Genomic DNA, 20,658 nt, shown 5'->3' on the forward strand with positions numbered 1-20,658 from the left:
ATCTTAATGGAAATGCCTGGATTGCAAAGTTTCTGCTGAGTGCACACATAAAGCAGACTGGATAGAAATGGATTGCGAAGTACAGATGGAATATAAGCATTTTAATTAATGCTAACTTTTATTTACTTGGAGGACCCACATGCTTGTAGATGTGATTCTATCCCATTTGCTCATGCAGAAGCTAATTCTGATGAATTCACTAGTTTTGCCAAAGATAATTCATAGCTGCCTCTTTTCACCCTGGTACTTTCTTGCAATTACTGTTGTTTGACAGCTGTTGTTTTCATTCACATTCCACGATGCGGTGCCTGAGCCTCTGTGAGGTGATAATAACTGTGCAGATCACGCTTAAACAATAGAAATAAGAGCAGATGATACCATCATATTCTGAGCTGCAATTTGATTTGAAGTATTTGCCTACTGTGGCCGTATAAACCTCACAGGCAATACTGCCCATTTCCCATTGAGATTAATGATATTCAGAAGATGCAGATGAAAGCAAAACTGCCTTACATGTATTAACTACAATTAGCTGGGCTGCTGAGTAGACCATGTTATTGCACTTTAGTCATTTCACCTAGACAAAAGGATTTTGCAGTGTTTTACTGTGCACTTTACAGACGTGTAAATCCCACCATGCAGATGCAAAGGAGTGGGTAAATTGGCCACGTGCCATGATAGCTGCTATCATATAGCTGGGATAGCTCTCCCAGACAGATTTCACTGCAGGACTGATCCCAGCAGCCCCTCAAGCAGAAAAGAGGAGATATACTCAGCTCAACTGCTGTGTGTATTAATTCACTGGACAAAATTAATGTACTCTGCTTCTGGAACTGGATTTAACGCAACGGTATCTGAGGCAAAACAGTACATGTGTTGTTAACAGTCGATGTCAGATAACTGTTACTATTTTACTGTCTTTTCATCATGTTAGATGCACTGTGAAGCCACACTTAGCAATTGTTAGCCACATTTAAGTGCTGGAAAGATGATGATAATAAGAAATCTAAAATGACTCACTATAAACAAATAAAAGGATATCAGATATTTGTGTAAGGCACTAGTGCTTACCCACTTCAATCTTAATAAAATAATAATGCATAGACAGCACTGATAAAAGCTCAAAATTAGAGAAGCTCCCTGTAGCTCGCACCGAGGTTAGAGTACAATGAATTAACAAGTGCTGTTTTCGTCTCTCAATGACAGCTGAGTTTCAGTGGAGAATAAGTAATTTCAGTTACAGACAGTACTGCACTCCAAGATCCTTAAAGATGAAAGATAATGTATCTTAATGTTACGCATAATGTTAGGCAAAGAATAGACATCAATAGTACTTCAACCATAGATTATCGTCATTTTAATGTACAGGAAGCAACAATAGAAGAAGAAGAGATACGAAGTCACTTGTATGTTTATCAGATGCAATGGGCCATCCTGAAATAGCTTATTGCAAAGGGTAGATGTGACTTCTGGTAATGGTAAAGTACTGTGGAAAGGAGACAATATTTCAATTTCATGATTAGACACCCTTTGGTTGCAATGCAATTTGACTTTAGTGTTGTAAACTACTTTCTTATTCTAATATATCTCTGCTTTTGAACTATAGGTTAAATTCAACCAAGACTGCTGATCAACTGCAAATCAAATTATTATTTCAAGAAATACTTAAGTATTGCCACTAAAAATAATTTGCAGCAAATAAAAGCATCCATGCACAGGCACACATGCAAAGTTTTCTTTCTTTTATACTGCACTTCTCTAATGTGTAGCTTGAGACAGTGTCTTCGATCTGCATTTCATAAAGAGGACAGCCACCACTTCCCTGTCCAGCTACAGAGTAGCCTGTCCCTATTGACAAAGACCTGGCTTCCTTTGTCACCCCAGGACTTGCTGAGCTGAACTGGCGCTTTCAGCTTAGTGAATCAGTGTAGCTGGCACTGAACTAGAAATTCTTAGTATTTCTGGGTGTTCAGCTACACTTCATGAGGTAATTACTTTTGGAAATGCCAGTTCAGCACAGCCAGGGACAAGCAGAAAAAGAGATGCAGACTTTCCCAGCAGGGACAGCTGGGACTGCTGATTAAGGATGGATGAATCTGTTTGGGAAAACAAATTTGCCTAAGCCCTGGTTCTACACCACTTCTATATTAATTCCTATGTTCATGAAAATGTTTGTCTCCCAGGCAGAGGGTTGGGATTTTTTTGTTTCTTTGCTCTTGCCACCATGGAGTTTTCCTCCAAGAACTGTGGTCTGGTGACTCCAAACATGTTAAATTTCCTGTCTGCTCACATCCATGTGGAGTCGTTAATGGTGCTGTTCTCTGATAGCATCTTTGGCAACCCCACGCAGCATCTCCTTCAGGAGCAGCAGTAAATGTCATGGCACAGAGAATAATGTTATGCAGCAAACCAGAGGAGAGGTTTAGAAATTGGCAACAGTTTATGTGCTTCCACTTGCATATCTTTATTGGGACTGCTATTAGTACCTTTTATCTCAGAAACAATACAGTCGTGTATTAGATTTCTGAAACCAGAAGGCTGCCCAGATTACTGGGAGAAGGCGACATTAGCGTTGTAATGAAGAAAAGCAACAAGGAGCAGAGAGGCTGTGTATAAAGTCACCCTGTATTGTAGGCAAACCCTGCTTAATAAATGCACTGTATATGGATGTGCAGGGCAGCTGTTCCTTGTCTTCCGATGACAGGAAAGGTTACTGTCCATTTTCATCAGGTGGTGACTTCAGATTACTAGTATATTTAAGCAACTATTCCACAGTCCCAGAAAGTCTTAGCTTATACATCTGTCATTTACCCTCAGAATAAGTCAATAAAAAACAGTCATACACTAAGAGATCTGTTTATTTATATTTTAACAAACAAATAAACCAACCACCAAAACCAGAACAACCCAAACCCCAGTAGCTGTTAATGAAAACTGTCTTGGTACATATCACTGAGATGATTGTTTGTTGGGTCATAATGAAAAGCTCCAGAGCCTATTCCTGAAAATCTGGGGATACCTTGTTCACCATCATGTTCAGTATTTGGAAATCCATGTGCTGTCCATCCTGCTGATTCCTCACTAGTATGGGACTGGTATGATAATGTATATAGTGATTTCTGGTAATGATAACCACTAGCCTCAAAACTTGTGAAGACCTTTCATGTAACAGTGGATCTAAAAGGTGATTATGGAACAGAAGGGAAACAGTGAGTCCAAGCCAAGCAAGAGCAAATTCTATTATTTCATTAACTGAATGGCACACTTTGGACCTGCTCAGAGAACATATAACAGTTTTTTTGAGGGATTGTGTAGTCCAGACAGATTGCATGTATTGGTGACGTGACTTCTGGAAGTCTCACTAGAAGTTACTGCCTTTGGAAACTAAATTAACAAAACCAAACCAAAGACCATTACCTTAATGTGCAGAATTATGATGAATTAGAGCCCTAAGTGTGCAAATTCTTATCTTAGTGTAAAACCAGAAATATTCGTTTATGTGGAAGGAATAGTGATCAGCTCCTACCACATCATTTCTCATGAACACAGGAGATCTCTGTTCTTTGTATAAAAGCCTATTATATGGACATTTGTTGTGACCATGGGGGGTTTGTGGTTTGACCAAAGATTATGGGCACAAGAAATAGAAGTTCTGTCTTTCAGAGAATGGGGAGCTCACACTTTGTAGGGAACTTTTGTAGGTATTGGAGCAGGCTTCCCAGGGAAGTGGTTGAATCACCATCCCTGGTAGTGTTCACAAACTGTGTAGATGAGGACCTTAGTGACATGGTTTAGTGATGGACTTGGCAGTCCGGGGGTAATGGTTGGACCTGATGATCTTAAAGGTCTTTTCCAACCTAGTTGATTCTATGATTCTATTCTATGATATTAAGAGGAAAAGACCTGGATGAACTCAGTTAAAGCCAAAGTCAGAGTCTAACTGTAAGTTTGTTAGGAGCTACAGGTGACACTCTGCCTCCAGTGTCTTCTAGTTTACACATGATTTTTTAGACACAGAAATAATTGTTAGGTGCTATGGTAGCATGCTGGGGCTTTCCCTCCTCCCTCCAAAGACTGGGTAAGAGTGACATTGAAAGCCAAATATATTGAGGAGCATGAGAAGCACATGGGGCATCATTCTTCTTTAGTCACAAGGGAAGAGGTGAGGAGTTTGCAGCTGTCTCCTCCTCTTCATTCTGGTGCTGTAAGTACATCCAGGACTAAAAATCCTTTGCTTGCCTAAATAAAATTGTTCATCAATCCTCTTCCCTTTCTTCTGCTCAGGAGACTCAAGAGTTGTCCAATCTTTGTAGCATGAAACGTCCACCAAACTCTTAGGATGAGAGCTCAAACCCTCACATCATCCAGAGAGTTGCCTGATTCACATTTCCAAATCCTTCCCTTAGTGTGTGGAAGAATGTCTTGCCAGGTATCTCTGCAGTACTGATGTTAGGAAAGCAAGGTGGAGGGGGCCTTTTAGAGAATGGGATTAGATCAGCATCTTTCCCACCAAACCCTTACCGTGCCTTCCCTTTTCCAATGAATTTTCTACACACCAGGTATCATCGGCCACCTGCAGTCATGTTGATGGAGGCAAAGTCACTGCTCGTTTCTGCAATAACGAAGCCCTGTGGCATAAATCATGTCTGGGTGAACTCAGCCCATCATATATAAGTAGCTGTGCTTGAGAGCAGCACAGAAACTTGGGTGCTTCTTGCAGACTGGAGCCAAAATGAACCTGACTCAACTAATATCCCAGGAGAATAGGATTAAGAAACTTTTTTTCCAGCATAGAAAAGGGCATGTTCTAAAACCCAACTGAAACAAAAACAAAAAAACCTGAAGCAAATAACTGAGAATACTGCAAGAAAACAACTCAGCACTACAGGAGCTGGATGGAGAGAAGCATGGGAGAAGTGAAGTATTTGTCACTAGAGGGCAAAGTGGTATCAGAGAAGTGTATGGATGCTCCCCTGGAAGACACTGGAATATGGAGACGAGAGCATGCCACCATATAGAGGACAGACTTAAAAGTAACAAGGCAGCCTGGCGAAGCACAGCAGAATGAGAAATTGAGTTTTACTGCCCTTAGTCATCATACTGACTCTCTGGCTGAGGCAGACGGGGGGTGGGAGTTGAAGAGGAGAACGTAGCTGCTGTGATTTGATCACCGGTGACAACTACAATAGTCAGATGCAAGCTCTTCCTGAATGAAGGAGATGTGATAGAATCATATTCATGATCAAGGTGCAGAAAGGGGGAAAAATAAATATAATCTACCAGCTGTCTGAATTTCAAGCAAACCTGTGGGTTGGTGACAACTATAGCTTATACCAGAAATGCTGTTAGCCTCTCACAAAAGAAGTCTAGAAGCTCTTAGTCTGTAAATTTTCGGTTGATTCAGATCTCAGCACAATTCACATAGAAAAGTTACTCCTTAAATCACACCGAATCTGTCTAAGAGTGACAGAAAGAAGGGGAGAAAGAGCATTTCTGTGACTTTTGTTATATATTTTATTAACAGGAGCCAATATTAAACCACTGAATTGGTGAAATAATATTTCAAAACCTGTATAAATAAGCTTTTAAATGTGGAGCCTGTATTTGACCAACTTTGATCATACAATAGATGGAAGAATCTAGGATAACAGACTGATGAGCATATGAGGGTTAGCCTTAAATCAGTGTTTAAAAGCTTCTTTATGGAGAAAGCTATTTTCAGTCCATCCAGAACGTGAATATATTGGCCTAAGCTTCTTAGTACACATGGATGGATCCCTGGCCCTACAGCAAAATAATCAAACAGACATGGTGTCTTCATCCAGAGCAGATTGGCTGGATCTACACCACAGAGCATCTTTCTTCCCTGGGCCCCATGGGATCCTTAGATAAAATAGTCAATTAGTGTATGAAATTGTTTATGAAATACTGTGAGGATTGCACTGCTACCTGCTGGAACCCTGTTTCTGTATACCTGTGCAGTACAGTTCTGTCCACCTAATCCTTTGCTGTTTATGTAAAGAGCAGTTTTTTGCCCTCTTTCCTTCCAGACCCTTCCCAACATTTATCCCACCACACAAGAGCAGCCTCTGGCACTCGTCTTCATGCTTTCACTGAGCTGATTTAATGTGCTAAGTTTGCAGAATGCACACACTTGTTTTGGTGTGTTGATTTTCCATCAGTTCAGTGAAACAAAACAACTTCTGATAGAGACCACTGGGTACCAGATCTGGCACAAGCAAACCAGCAGCAGCTGGTAGGAGCAGGATGGCCCAATCTCTGCCACAGGGAGACATTGCACTGTCTCAGCTGTGTCACTGAAATGTGCCCTTATTCCACTTTAAATTAATAAATCATGGATATGTAACCTATGTGCACTGAGAAGATATTGACAATCAGATCCATTTATTAAATCTAATCACAGTCTTTGATGTTCAGAATTTGCCAAAAACTGACAATATTTTTGCTATTCTTCTCCTCATCCCAAATAAAAATTATTTTGAAAAGTTGAAGTCAGGTAATAGGAAATCTGTAGCGAAGATCCTGAATTTTTAAACATTTTACTTTTCCCAGGGAAAGCCAAAATTCACCTTCTTGGATTTAGTCAGATCTGCATAGTAAAGATAAAAACAAAACAGTTGAACATCATCAGAAATAACAGTCAGGATCTAAAACAAGAATGAGGTGTTCTGCCATAAAAACACTTATAACAGTTATTCTTAGTGGGGGTGAAGTGAATAACTAATTGCCATTTCTGAAATGAGCTTTATTCTCTTGTTTACTACACTGTAAATCAAGAATAAGTCCACTTGTTTTACTGTGTTAGTCATGTGAAAGTGATACAACTGAATCAGAATCTATGCTTCTGCTTTATTACTGGATATGAAGAGTTATGAGTTGAAACAGCAATGTGAGTCTTTCTGAACAGTCATTCTGGATCCAATAAAATTGTGGTTGGAACTAATTTTCTCCTTATGCTATATGGGACAAAACTGCTCTTACTGCTGTGCATGTATTCACAGCCTTTGGCACAATGGGATTCAATTCTTTTCTGGGATCCGAATACTTCACTAATACAAATAATTTTATGTGTGTCATGGGGGCTGTATTTTGTAGTTGAACATAATCAAAACCATGAAAGAATTATGATAATTCACAAAATTTACAGTGAAAAGCATCATGAGACAGCATAACTCACTAAGATTAATTCAGTTGTACTGGTTGGGACCAAAGGTCCATCTGTCCAGTGACATCTCTTCAACGGCAACAGAGAGCCTGGGGAAGATTGTGTCAACTGAGCAAACATAAATTCTACTTTTTCCTGATACTATCCCAGTCATTAAACTTTTACAGGGACTATGTGAACCAGAAATGGGGTTTATGTACTTAAGTAGCACCCAATTGATTTCATTCCTATGGGCTTGTCCGTTCATCCTTCAAAACCATGCAGATTTTTAACACTGATAGTATCTTCTGACAAGGAGTCTCATGTCTTCCCTATAGGTTATGTCAAAAACCACCTTCTTTTGTTTGCTTTCAAGTCCCATTTCATTTGATGCCACCTATTTCCTGTACTGGAAAAGGCAGTAAATTTTCAACCCTATTGACCTTCTCCATGTAAGAGAATTTTACGTACCTATAGGTCACATGGTCCAGAATTGTCTATGTTCCCACACTGAAGAGTTTAGTTAGTACTTCATTTTATGGAATCCTGACTACAACTTCCCCAGGAAACATCCATATGCAGAAATTAATTCATAAAAGGAAAAATTGATCTTGTATTTTTTTCATTTTAACCCAAAGCATAGGAAAAATCCACACAAGATTTTTGTGGTTTTGAATATGTTCCAAGTCGCTGCTATGAAGTGACCCTCATTTGTTTCAGTACTTCTCACTTGAGAAGAATATCATTTGAACTGAATATAGTAAGCAGACATGTGTCATTGTGCTGAGCACTTTCTCAAGGGTTTGACAGCTTTTTATTTCATGCATCATTCACCCCTTGCTACAGTAATCACACAAAGTAACATTTCATTAATGCAAATTTAAAAAGCTGATAGGATATTGAGAAACAATATCTGGACCCAGACATGTTGGTAATGGATTTCATTGTACTGTGCTACCCCAAGCGATGCTCACAACAATGTGACATCTACTTAACTGCAAAATAAATAAGACATTGAACTGAAGATGATATCTTCTTTTTTTTTTTTTATGGCTGGGAACCTAAATTGAAAAAGTCAAGTGAACCCAACTCCAGTGTTGCACAAAAGCTGTAATTTCAATGTGTGCATCAAAAATCCCCAAAGATTATCAGAATATGGACTTTTGCCTACTTCATACAGAGGTAGGAACAAGGAGAGACACCTTGTGTGAATCTTTCTGAGCAAATAACATTTTTTCTCTCCTAAAAGCAGTGCCAGAAACATTGCTGACTTCTACAGTGAGTAGGATTTGCTGTGACATGTGTCACTTACATTACTCAAAAAGTGTAAGTAAGCAATGAAAATCAGGATTAATTTAAATTTGCATCACAGGTGGTGTAGAGTATTGACAAAGGGATTTGAATTCCAGTCAGCTGTCAAAAGGGCGCACTGGTTGTAAAAACACAAGTAAATCCAGCATCAGATCGGTGTGAGGCTGTTTGCTAATGGTGCTGAAATGGTGATGGTCTGCAACTGTTATTGTGGTCTTAATACATATATGCACTAAAATGCACATTTACATTAAAGGTGTAGAGCTGGCAAAACTAAGCACTTTTAATTTCATAATTAAATATTTATTTAAGGTTGTCTATGCAGCATCTCGATGTTACTATCTTCAATGTTATCACCACATAATGCTTTTTTCACTGCATGCTTCCATCGGATAGATTCATTGCAACAGGAAACACAGAGAGTTCTATTTGCTGAATTCAATTGTTGTTTACAAACTGTACAGGAGCATCCATAAAAGGATTTCAAAGACCATATTTTAAAATTAAAAACGATATATAAAGCAATTTAAACAAAACTACTTCACCTAAACATTAAAAAGTACTGTCATGAGGTAAATTTGTATTCCAAGTGCATTTGGAACTGAGGACAGAATTTGTCCTTAGTCATAACTGTTCATGGGCTGCACAGAAGGTCTTTGCTGATCTGCCTTTGTGTGCCTACTTTAGGTACCCTACAGACTTCAGTGACTATGCAGACCATATCTTTGCCTCCTGTGAGACACGAGAAAACAGCACAAAGACATCAGCATTTAATGGGACTTGGCAGTGTTAGATTTATGGTTGGACTTGATGATCTTAAGGGTTTTTTCCAATGACCACTTTGCATGAAGTTTCATTGTAGTTTTTGACAACTTTGTGAACAGGAAAATCCAGCTGGGTGAAAAGGAATACACTGTCCATAAAACTGTAATGAACATTGAAAATATGAGAGGTTTTTCTTACAGCTATGTCTTGGAGAAAAAAGAAGTGAGAAGCAGTTTTCTAACCCTTTGGGCTTGTTAAGAAACACATGAAAAGCAATTCCAATTTTAGCAACAGAGTAGCTAGGCAGACTTTAGGATAAAGCAGCCCTGGAGAAGGAGAAAATAGAAAGGAAAATCTCCTAAATCTGTTGAGAATCTGGACCAATCAGGAAGAGTACATTGTCAAACAGAAACTTAGCTATAAGGAAGAAGTTCTTTACTGTGAGGGTGGTGAGGCACTGGCACAGGTTGCTCAGAAAAGTGGTAAATGCTCCATCCCTGGCAGTGTTCAAGGCCAGGTTGGACAGAGCCTTGGGTGACATGGTCTAGTGTGAGGCATCCCTGCCTGCAGCAGGGGGGTTGGAACTAGATGGTCTTAAAGTCCTTTCCAACCCAAACCATCCTATGATTCTAGAGTTGACAACCTTGTGTCTCATTTTAATGTAGCATTTTAACTTTTTGCTTAATAGAGTAAACCAAATGAATTGTCTTTATTTACCTTGTTTTACAGAAAGTGTGATTCTTGAGTAATCTGACTCAGTAAAGAACTCTATTCCTTTGGATGCAGTGACTGTCTGAATAGCAGGACATGGCATGACTGGGGAAAGTCTTACCAACCAACATGAGTAGTAGATTCCTGGAAAGTAGACACTGGTCAGTGATTGTTTTAAAGTCTAGTGACACTAGACTTTGGATATGGGGAAAAAGTCTTCCAAAGTGTTTTTAACCTAAAAAGAGGAATATTGAACACACCTTAGCTTCCTTATGATTCACATTTTCTATCAACTTCCTGCCATTATTAGGTTTTCCACCACTCTTTTCCCTTGCTTCACAAGAAAAACCATTGAAGTTGCAGTCCACCTAGTGATTCATCACTGTTTTTTTTCAAAGCACAAAATGTCATTGTGTCCCCCACGCAGTGCAGGTTTACCAAGGTCTATTGTTCTGACTGATGTGATTAGAGATTTTTCTTCAAAGTGTTATGTATGATCATTAAAATTTTTTGCAATGTTTATTGCAATTTATAACTTGTCAAGCTTTCTGACTTGATGCTGTGAAATACAGAATGAAACTAAATCAGCCCAGAGGAACTCTTTCAGTCAGAGTGACAAGGATCAGATAAGGATGTAACTGTGGTTGCAGACAGTGATAATTCACAATGTTGATATGGAGATGAAAACAAAAGGCTTTATTGTTGACCCAGCTAACACAATATTCATCCCTAAAGTAGAGAAAACTTTGAGTAGCCCTTTATCTGGGACTGAGGAAGGTAGGAAGATAGTTCCTTCCTTAGTTGAATTTAAGTAGAGGACAGATGAGAGATCTGGTCTCATACTAATACGGGTCAATGTTTTGGTAAGGCTCTGCGGAAAAGTGGAATTGGGAGGGAATTATATCAGTCTCAAGTGTATTGAAGATACTACCTCTTAGTATCTTCATATATTGTCTTCATATATCGTCTTAGGCACATCCTCTTCCCTATCCTCTTAGGCAATGGAAGACATAAACTAGAGAAGAATGGAAGGAGGAAATGAAATGAAGTGGTACAGGTAACATCCAGCTATTACTTATACAGTGAACACATTTCCTTTCATACTTTGTATAGTATAAGCCATAAACTCATCTTTACAAATATTTTCTTGAGTTAATAAACATGTATATTAAACACTTTTTGTTCTTGGCAAGTAGCAACTTGATATCATCATTAGTTTGTTGCCTGCTCCTTTCTTTTGGGGTGTACGTACATTCTAACTTCCTTAAAATTGTGGTTATATCTTCCTTTTCATCGTTATATGGTTAGATGTCTTTTGACCTCTTGTGAGTATACCAGAGGACTCTTTCCATTAGCTGTGTCTCATGGGTCTTCCATTTTGACAATGTCTTTCTGAAAAAGATAAAAATAAAATGTGTTGCACTGAAATTAACAGCACATTACCTCCGGTACGATAATGACAGCAGTGTGACAGCTTGCAAATTAATGGTAAAATGGATTATCACCCTTTCACACACATTTGTGAGATATTTTGCAACATTATTTCTTTGTACAGTATGGAGTCAGGAATGTGTTAAATGGCAGCATAATTTATTGTTGTTTACCAGATACAGGGTATTTTATTAAGGTTCACAAATATCTTGTCAAATACACGAGGAACACTTGATAAACCATTTGGGAAAATGTTACAGATGTAAACAGCTGGTGATAGAGCCAAGAATTCTGCTTCTGTGCACATTTCTTAAACACAGATGTTGGTGGCTCTCCTATATAATCTTATTTTCAAGTTTTCCTTTGTAGGCCTGTTTTTGCATTTTATACAAGAATCGTGCTCCCATGGTTTGTTCTATTCAACTACTTTACTCTAAGGAGCTTGTAGCACTTCACTGTCTTATGCCAGTGCTCAGAGATTTCTATCATCAGAGCTGGACTTTATGATACAATGCTTTATAAATGCTGTGTGCAATTTACTACAGGTTGTAAAAAGCTTATTTGCTAAGAAGTTCATGGTGTAGTGGTGAACAAATGTCATGAAGCTCTTGTAGCTACTTACTCCACTGGAATTAAATTTACTCTGACTGCCTGCAAAGCAGTGTCCTTCCTTCAATTCAAAACAAACCATTTTTGTAGCTTTTTTCTATCACATAGTCTGAGCAAACTATAGAAAGTTATTCTCATCTCTTTGTCTCCTTTCATTAGAAATATGAATGTTTACTGCCAAGGTAATATTCATTCTTCAGTTCTTGGACTGTTTTGCAAGTCCTCTAATTTAGTTGTGGTGAAATACAGCACTAGCAGTCAGCACATGGTTAACACTCATTAAACACAGAACTGTAATATCAGTAGAATATGGGTAAAAAGTCAAAATTCTTCCAAGATTTTTCTCTCCAGGTATAATCCCAAAATGAAATTCCAGGTTTACAGCTGGGTATATTTTTGCTTTTAGATAGGAGACAGGAAGGAGACTGCAGGATCGCAGCACTGCAGTTCTGTTGATAATAGAGTACTCTTGGCTTATGACTTATAAGATCTACACTTCAGATACACTATCAATACCTATGCTGGTCATCCAAGCCCTGTTACAAGGGAAAATATGGCCAGCTCTGCTTTTGCAAAGATAGACTTCTTAAGGTTAAATTTAAATTGCCAGGACTTTGAGTGCTTCCCCACACTCAAGTTCAGATAAACACCCTAACCTCATACTCATTTCACTCTGAGTCATGGACTAGCCCTTCCACATCCATGTCTCCATGAAATTGGAACCCTGGCTCTCAGGTTGGCAGGGACTTCAGCTGCACAGGCTTTTTAGATTCCTTCTGTAACATGCTGGGTTTGGTTTGGTTTTGTTTTCTGAATTTGCTGGAGCTATCACATTACAAAGCTTTACATTTTGAAATTTGATCCAAATCTGGATTGGTGTTGATGAGGGCACCAAAACACACACTTCATCATGCAGAAAGATGAGTGAGGATAATGAAGGGTGGTGGCGGTCTGAGTACCTGTCCTGTCAAACCAAAATCAAAGCTCTTTCTTCAAACAATAAATAGTAGCAATTACTTTATGAGTCCTATCGAACATGTTTGAGTTTTTCCTATCCCCAAACCAATTACAGACAACTACTTTTCACTAAAACTTGTGAAACAGAGATCATAGTTGGCTGGTTCATCAGTGACATTTCCAAGATAATCATCTTTCTGAACAATACCAGAAATAAATCTTTCCGTATCATATTCATATGCTCCTTGCTCACAGTAAAATGCCAAAAGATTAACCAGATACCAGTTACTCGGTGTTCCGTGGATCTCTGTATGAGCTGAACAAGTAGTGTTTTACATCAGTCGGAAGCTGTTTGCTCTGCTGTAATAATCCTCTAACTACCTCAACAATTAAAATCATTGTGGGGATTGTGTGAAGTGTATTTATTACTGTTGTTAATTGGAATGCATGAATCAAAAGAGGAAAGCTGTTATCCTGTGAGCCGAACCTGACTTCCTTGAGTACAGTGAGATTTATCTTGCAAGACAAAACGTTGTATAAATTCAGACACTTCTCTCCAGTATTTACGATTTGCATCACGCTAATGTCCTATGATTATCCTTAAGAATTGCTAGTCTCTGCTTTACTTTGTGGCTCAGGTGCTTTTATAAATTCACTCAAATCCTCTCCCAGAGGACAAATTCAAGGAACTTTGACATATTCTAGGGTTTCTTGTGCGTATTAAACCTGTTCTGATCATGACCATTAACTCTATAGCTCAAAAGGAACTCTACTGAAGAGCACTAATGTGGCAACCCTATCTTAGAAAAGGGCAAGAAGGACAACAAAAGAATTCAAGGAGCTGAATAGAAGGAGATGAGATTATAATAATGTCCAGTGGATAAGCTGATCACTGTCTGGAGCCAGCATTAGGTATGGTCAAGTCCTGGTTACTATTACCAATAAACTGGCCTTTTGCATCTTGGTGCTTGCAGGCATGTGTCACCAGCATCCATGACTGGACTCATTATCCTCTGGAAAATCCCTGAAGGTGATAGCACATTAGACATAGGTCACTGACAGAGTTAAGGGACAGGCTGTTTCTTTTAACTGAGACTTAAGTACTTCCAGGGTTCATGGGTTGTGTGATGGCTTCTTTCTGGAGGAGCTGGCAGGAGTCCTCAAGGAAAGAATGTTCCTTTGTGTCTCAAGTAGTCATTCTCATTTTTTGGCCTTGCTTAGAGTAAAATTAAATGGGTAGGTAAAGATTAGATATGTTTTTCTTTTAAATTCTCATTTTTGATAGTGCGTATGAAGATAGAACAGAATTTTGTAATTGTTTGTTGGAACAGATGAGAAATCATTCTAGTCATGCATTTTTCTAGATTGTATCTTCCTTTGTAAGTTTGTGCTGCTTTACAATTGCCATGCTGGTTTTTATAAGTGCATAAAAATAAAGTGATATTGTCACGTTCTCTTGAATAACTTCAGGACTACATTTTGGGGTTACTGACTACTGCAATTATGTCATGCATACCCTGTGTACAGGAAGCTTTATACATATAACTTTAACCTACACAGTAGTCATTGAGTTATACTTCCTTTATAATTTTTTTCCTTAGAAGGACTGACTTTTCTACTATTTTGAATACTTTTGGTGGAACACATGATAGCAAAAGTAAACACGCCAATGTAATCTTAGTTTAATTTGTTTGGTTATTGGTGTCATTTGTCTTCCCCCCATCCTGTCCCCCCCCCATCATCTTTTGATCTCATATATGTGATCAGCCCAAGATCTAACATGTAAATGGTCAGCTATATGAAGCAATAATGCTTGGGTAAATACAGCTTTGTCATCGGGAGTGCTCCCCTAGAATAGGGCTGAAGGCTGTATAATTTTCTCCGTGTTACAATGGTTGCAACTAATTGGTCTATTTATAATTGACAGACTTTCATAGCAGTATGAAGGTAAGAGCTCTTGTCTCCTGATATACGTGGCTGCCTGTGTTGTGTTGCATTGATGCATCCCCATCCACATTGTCAGACATAGCTGTAACCAGAGAGCCACAGAGCTTTCTGTCGCTCTAGGTAGGAGTATAATTGAGAAAAAGATTGGGAGATTAATACAGCTGAGTTTCCCGCATTCCTAAGGAAAAGCATAGGCAAATCTTGTGCATGTAAAAGTTTAGAATTAATTATTGAATCATTCTCTGATTTGCACGTTCAGGAATAACATCATCAATCATTTTCCACTATCATTTCCAGGTGTATTTTTGCTCCTAGATATAAGGTGATCAGGCTGGAGCTGGAGCTAGTCAGATACCATCAGGTCTGCTCGACTTCTTGCACAGTTCCACAGGCTAATCAGGCAGAGGAGACCAGGAGACCAAAGCAGCAAGATGTTGTCACCAGTTCTTGTAATTTCAATAACTATTGTAGCTATTTAAGTTGCTGTTGGATTTTTTGAAAATGGATTTATTACAGCTGTTAATATCACTAACTGGATCAAAAGCAGAAAACTTTCTTCTGCTGATATGATCCTGATCTTTCTGAGCACGTCAAGACTTATCTTGCAGGTGACCATACTGATGCACATTCATAGCCTCTACTTTGTGGATGCGTTTAGGTTGGCTTCTGTATACAAAGCTTTTGGTGCTGTATGGATGTTCGCAAACCATAGAATCATAGAATCATAGAATCGTAAGGGTTGGAAAGGACCTTAAGATCATCTAGTTCCAACCCCCTGCCATGGGCAGGGACACCTTGCCCTAAACCACGTGGCTCAAGGCTCTGTCCAACCTGGCCTTGAACACCGCCAGGGACGGAGCATCCACAACCTCCCTGGGCAACCCGTTCCAGTGCTTCACCACCCTCACTGTAAAGAACTTCTTCCTTATATCTAATCTAAACTTCCCCTGTTTAAGTTTGAACCCATTACCCCTTGTCCTACCACTACAGTCCCTAAGGAAGAGTCCCTCCCCAGCATCCTTGTAGACCCCCTTCAGATACTGGAAGGCTGCTATGAGGTCTCCACGCAGCCTTCTCTTCTCCAGGCTGAACAGCCCCAACTTTCTCAGCCTGTCTTCATATGGGAGGTGCTCCAGCCCTCTTATCATCCTCGTGGCCTCCTCTGGACTCGCTCCAACAGCTCCATGTCCTTTTTATGTTGAGGACACCAGAACTGTACGCAGTACTCCAAGTGGGGTCTCACAAGAGCAGAGTAGAGGGGCAGGATCACCTCCTTCGACCTGCTGGTCATGCTTCTTTTGATGCAGCCCAGGATGCGGTTGGCTTTCTGGGCTGCAAGCGCACACTGCCGGCTCATGTTAAGCTTCTCGTCAACCAACACCCCCAAGTCCTTCTCTGCAGGGCTGCTCTGAATCTCTTCTCTGCCCAGCCTGTAGCAGTGCCTGGGGTTGCCCCGACCCAGGTGTAGGACCTTGCACTTGGCTTGGTTAAACTTCATAAGGTTGGCACTGGCCCACCTCACAAGCGTGTCAAGGTCCCTCTGGATGGCATCCCTTCCCTCCAGCGTATCAACCGAACCACACAGCTTGGTGTCATCGGCAAACTTGCTGAGGGTGCACTCAATCCCACTGTCCATGTCACCGACAAAGATGTTGAACAGGACCGGTCCCAACACCGATCCCTGAGGGACACCACTCGTTACAGGTTTCCAACTGGACATCGAGCCATTAACTGGACATCGAGCCATGCCAGTTTGTGGTTCAGTACCTGGCTCTATGTACTGTACTGTGTAAAAATAATCAATGTCACCCAATGGCTGTTGCTGCAAATCAAGCTCAGAGTAACTGGGATGGTCCCATGGCTTCTTCTAGGATCACTGGTGATCTCTTCTGTGATTTCTCTTCCTCTATTCTGGATTACACCCAGCGCTTACTTCTGCAGCTCAACTGGGAACTGTAGAGAAAATAGTACAGCACATGTCACTGACTGGGATGATTCGCATCTCTACCCGCTTCTTCTTTACTGTTCAGGTTGCTTTTTGCTTCTCGTACTCTCTGTGGTAACCTTGGCCCTATTAATTACTTCTCTATGGAGACACACAAAGAAGATGAAATGTTATGTAGATACTTTCAGGGGTCCATTGATAGATGTTCGCATAACTGCCATTAAATCTATTATTTCTTTCTTGACCCTATATCTTTGCAGTTTCGTAGCTCAAATTCTGCTGATACTGTCAACTTCTCAAAATAAACATGTTGTGAAAGTTGCAATATCCTTAGTGGTAGCTGGGGCATGTCCTTCCATACACTCTATAATCCTGATTGTAGTGAATTCAAAACCAAAAATGACAGCTAAGATCTTTTGCCAGTATTTAAAGTGCCATTTTTAAAATACGAAATAAGCCTCATATTACAGCTTGAGAGAAACACTCTCCAGCAACAGATCTGGAATCAAGAATTCTATGTTTGCATTTTTTCACTGCCTTTTTTTTAGTCAGATTAGTCTTAATCTTTCAGATATCCATGTGATTAGACCACTTCAACATTTCAGAACCTCTGAAATAACATCCATTTTTGCCTTTTCCTCTAGATCATTCTTGCTTCCTCTCTTAATCTTATTTAGTATGGAGTGAGAATAACAATGCACTGAAAGGAAACAATGCACTAAAATAATAAATCAAGTACAGGATGCTTTGTGATTTCAGATTCTCAGTTTAAGACAGTTTTATGATAGTTTTGGTATTAAGAAAATAAGGCTGAAACAGACAAAATTTTCAGAGCTCACAAATATCAGTTCTCTGCTAAAGGATCTTTCACCTGAGAAGCTTAAAATTGGATTAAACACATGTTGCAAAAGCCATAGCTGGTATGACATTTAAACAGAATATGCTTCTTAACATGAAAAACTAGCTAAAAGATAACATAAGGGAAAATTCAGATTAGGAAACATTCAACCAATTAATGTAATTAAATTACATTCTGAATCAGGTTTGCTTGAGTTAGGATTCCAGCCTGTATATAGCAATTCAGTGGTTAAATACCTCTTTAAAATGGATCCTTTTATTCAAAACATATTTTACGCTTATTTGTTTGTTTTTCCTGAAAGTGGATTAGTAAGGTGGTGATTACAATGTAAATAGATGTATGTACATTGGTCTACCTGTCCACTGTAGAAAATCACATTAAGCTGACCACTCTGATCAAAAATTTGCCTGTGTACATTATTTGCTGTAGCTTTGAGTAATTGCGAGTTTTTTCTAAGCCTGCTCACTTTTAATATCTTATGTTCCTATGAAGTTTCACATGAAGTTGATGAAATATGTTCAACAAATCCTGTCATGTTTTACCAAATAATTTGTTTGATGATTCTACTCTAAAGAAGTTCTCAACTCAGCTGAGAAATTTTATGCTGTATATCCTTTCTGCAGGAATTTAGATAAAGCTAGATTATAAATCACTATGGTAAAAGTTTCAGTCCCATCTATAAAACTAATGAGCAGGGTGATTCACTTAGTCTTGGACTGTATCATCTTCAGTGTTGGAAACATTTGGGTAATAAGTGTATAAAATGCTTTGAAGTCACTATTTAAGATAAAGGATGACTATAGTGTTTTAAACTGATATCTTAAAATACTTCTTAGAGTGAAATATATGTTAATAGGAGGCATAAATGAAGGCACTGTGTAATATGAAGTAATAAATACGATTATTAGCATGTATAAACAGTGGGATCAAACCGCAAAGCAGGAGAGGAGGATGACTAAACACATAAATGCAGCATTTGGAGCCCAATACAATGTGCAGTAAAACTAAGACTACTGTAATGTCCAATCCTGCATTAAGAGAGACCCAAAAGCCCCTTGAGAGCCCTGCCTGTGTAGTTCTCCAGGGAAGCAGATGGGAACCGCTGTGCTCATGCCGCAGCACCACCCTGCTCTGCCGCTGCATGCCCTACCAACGTGGTCCAAGATTAGAAGAGTCACACAGCAGCAGTTCTTTTGGTCCTTTTCCAGCTGCCAACATCATGAAAAGAATCCTCCTGAAAGAAATGAGGCACCCTTTGGTGTTGGTTTTGTTGAGGTTTTCTGGTGGTGTTGGTAATAGTGTTCGGGGTACATTTTAACCTCATCAGGAAGCTCTGATAAAATTCATTTCCCCGATGAGCTTATTTTTCCTTTAGTTATTTCCAAACCAATTTCTAGTAGCAGTCTGAAGGAAAGGGATCAAAGCCAAGTGTGAAAATAATGACCTCTGCTCAGCTTCTTCACTGCCTCCTCACCTTCAGGAGGGGGAGATCTGAAGGAGGAGCAATGATTAATAAAATATCCTTCAGTGCTTCCAGAGGAGAGGAGGACAAAGCTCAAGCACTTGATGTCTTTATATTGTATTGATGAAGGTTTTGTTACACACAGCATAGAGTGAGATAGATGGGTACATAAATTAGAATTTTAAATAACTGAATTGGTAAATAAATTATTAGTTTTGTCCTTTCCCTTTCCATCCTTCCCCCAAGCTTCAATTTATTTTCGTGTCTTCTTCAACAGTAGATACAGCTTCCCACTTATTTTCTGATCTTGCCCTGCTCTTTGGATTTCAACCTTTTCCCTTCCTAAAATCATTATCTGTATTCTCTGCAGATCTAGCCTTCTTTTTCTGGTACATTTTAAAAAGACATTCTGATTATTATTTTACAACGTAATATCATGCACCAAGTTATAACAAGCTTGATTCTATATCTCGCTTATCCCAGAAAGCAGATAAATAAATCCGATTAATGTTCTGGTAATTACTATTTTGGCACAAAAGAAAATAGAAAAAGAACTTTGTTGACATGTCATTGTCTAAGTGTTTATATGGTGATTGATAATAAGACTCAGTTCACTAGCACATTTCCCCTGGAACTTTGTGACTTACAGGAAATGTAGACACCATGAACAGGAAAATACTGTCTCTAGTTCATATAAGTCCAGTAACTATGGCAGCACCAAGGTCATCATAAGGATGATGAAAAAGGTGATTACTGCAGTTGTTCATACTCTTATACATGAAAACCAAACCTTCCCTCCTCCAACTTTTTATTTCTTCAGTGCCATGGTGCTTGCTTTTCTAAGTCAGAATTCATCACAGTTCTTTGTCCAGGAAAAGCAGTATTTTGTTGTGCAGGAATTAAGGGGCTTCTGATTAAAATCTCAGTAGCATCTTCATGAAGCTGGCAAAGTTTTCCTTACCAGTCTTCCAGCATGTGAATCAGAAAGGAGAGCTACCACAGGTATTCTGGGTTTCAGCTACTCATCTGCTTTATTATGTCTTTCCTTCAGCCTGCAGTAATCACAGGCTGTACCTGAAAAAATCAGCAGCTGCGTGGTGGATATGAACACTGGTATCTCTAATATTAGTATCTCTTCTGTTACTTTGGTGTTCTCCATGCTGCTAATTACCCCTCAGCAGAGATACATAAGGCAGCACTGCCAGTGCCAGGGATCCCAGAACAGATGTTCTTATGAGCACCACTAAAGCTCTCATTTTCTCTGTTGCCAGTTTTCTATCAGCGATCATGAAGCCTTGACCTTCTTTGCATGTGACAGCATCATGGTGCTAATTTATTCTGATTAATTTTAGTTAATTTCAAGATTAAAATAAGTGTCAATGAAGATGCTACACTGTCCCTGTCTTTACTTGAAACATGACTTCCCACCTTCCTGCAAGGTCTGGAAAAGTTCTACCTCCTGAAAGAGTTTATAATAGGATTATAACCTGGGATTA

The 20,658-nt window shown here is 39.2% G+C and overlaps 2 protein-coding genes across 4 annotated transcripts in view; both read left to right on the top strand.

The window, feature by feature from the left end:
* Positions 1-20,658, top strand: part of TENM4 (teneurin transmembrane protein 4) — a 1,610,848-nt gene that overhangs the window by 138,735 nt on the left and 1,451,455 nt on the right. The gene's annotated exons all lie outside the window — the stretch shown is intronic.
* On the top strand, positions 10,627-17,285 carry LOC115604461 (taste receptor type 2 member 40-like). Its single transcript, XM_030477585.1, has 3 exons — positions 10,627-10,729; positions 15,377-15,580; positions 16,621-17,285. Exons 1-3 carry the CDS (start codon positions 10,627-10,629, stop codon positions 17,283-17,285), a joined length of 972 nt encoding a protein of 323 aa, XP_030333445.1.

Source organism: Strigops habroptila, chromosome 2, assembly GCF_004027225.2.
Source record: "Strigops habroptila isolate Jane chromosome 2, bStrHab1.2.pri, whole genome shotgun sequence".
Classification (NCBI taxonomy): domain Eukaryota; kingdom Metazoa; phylum Chordata; class Aves; order Psittaciformes; family Psittacidae; genus Strigops; species Strigops habroptila.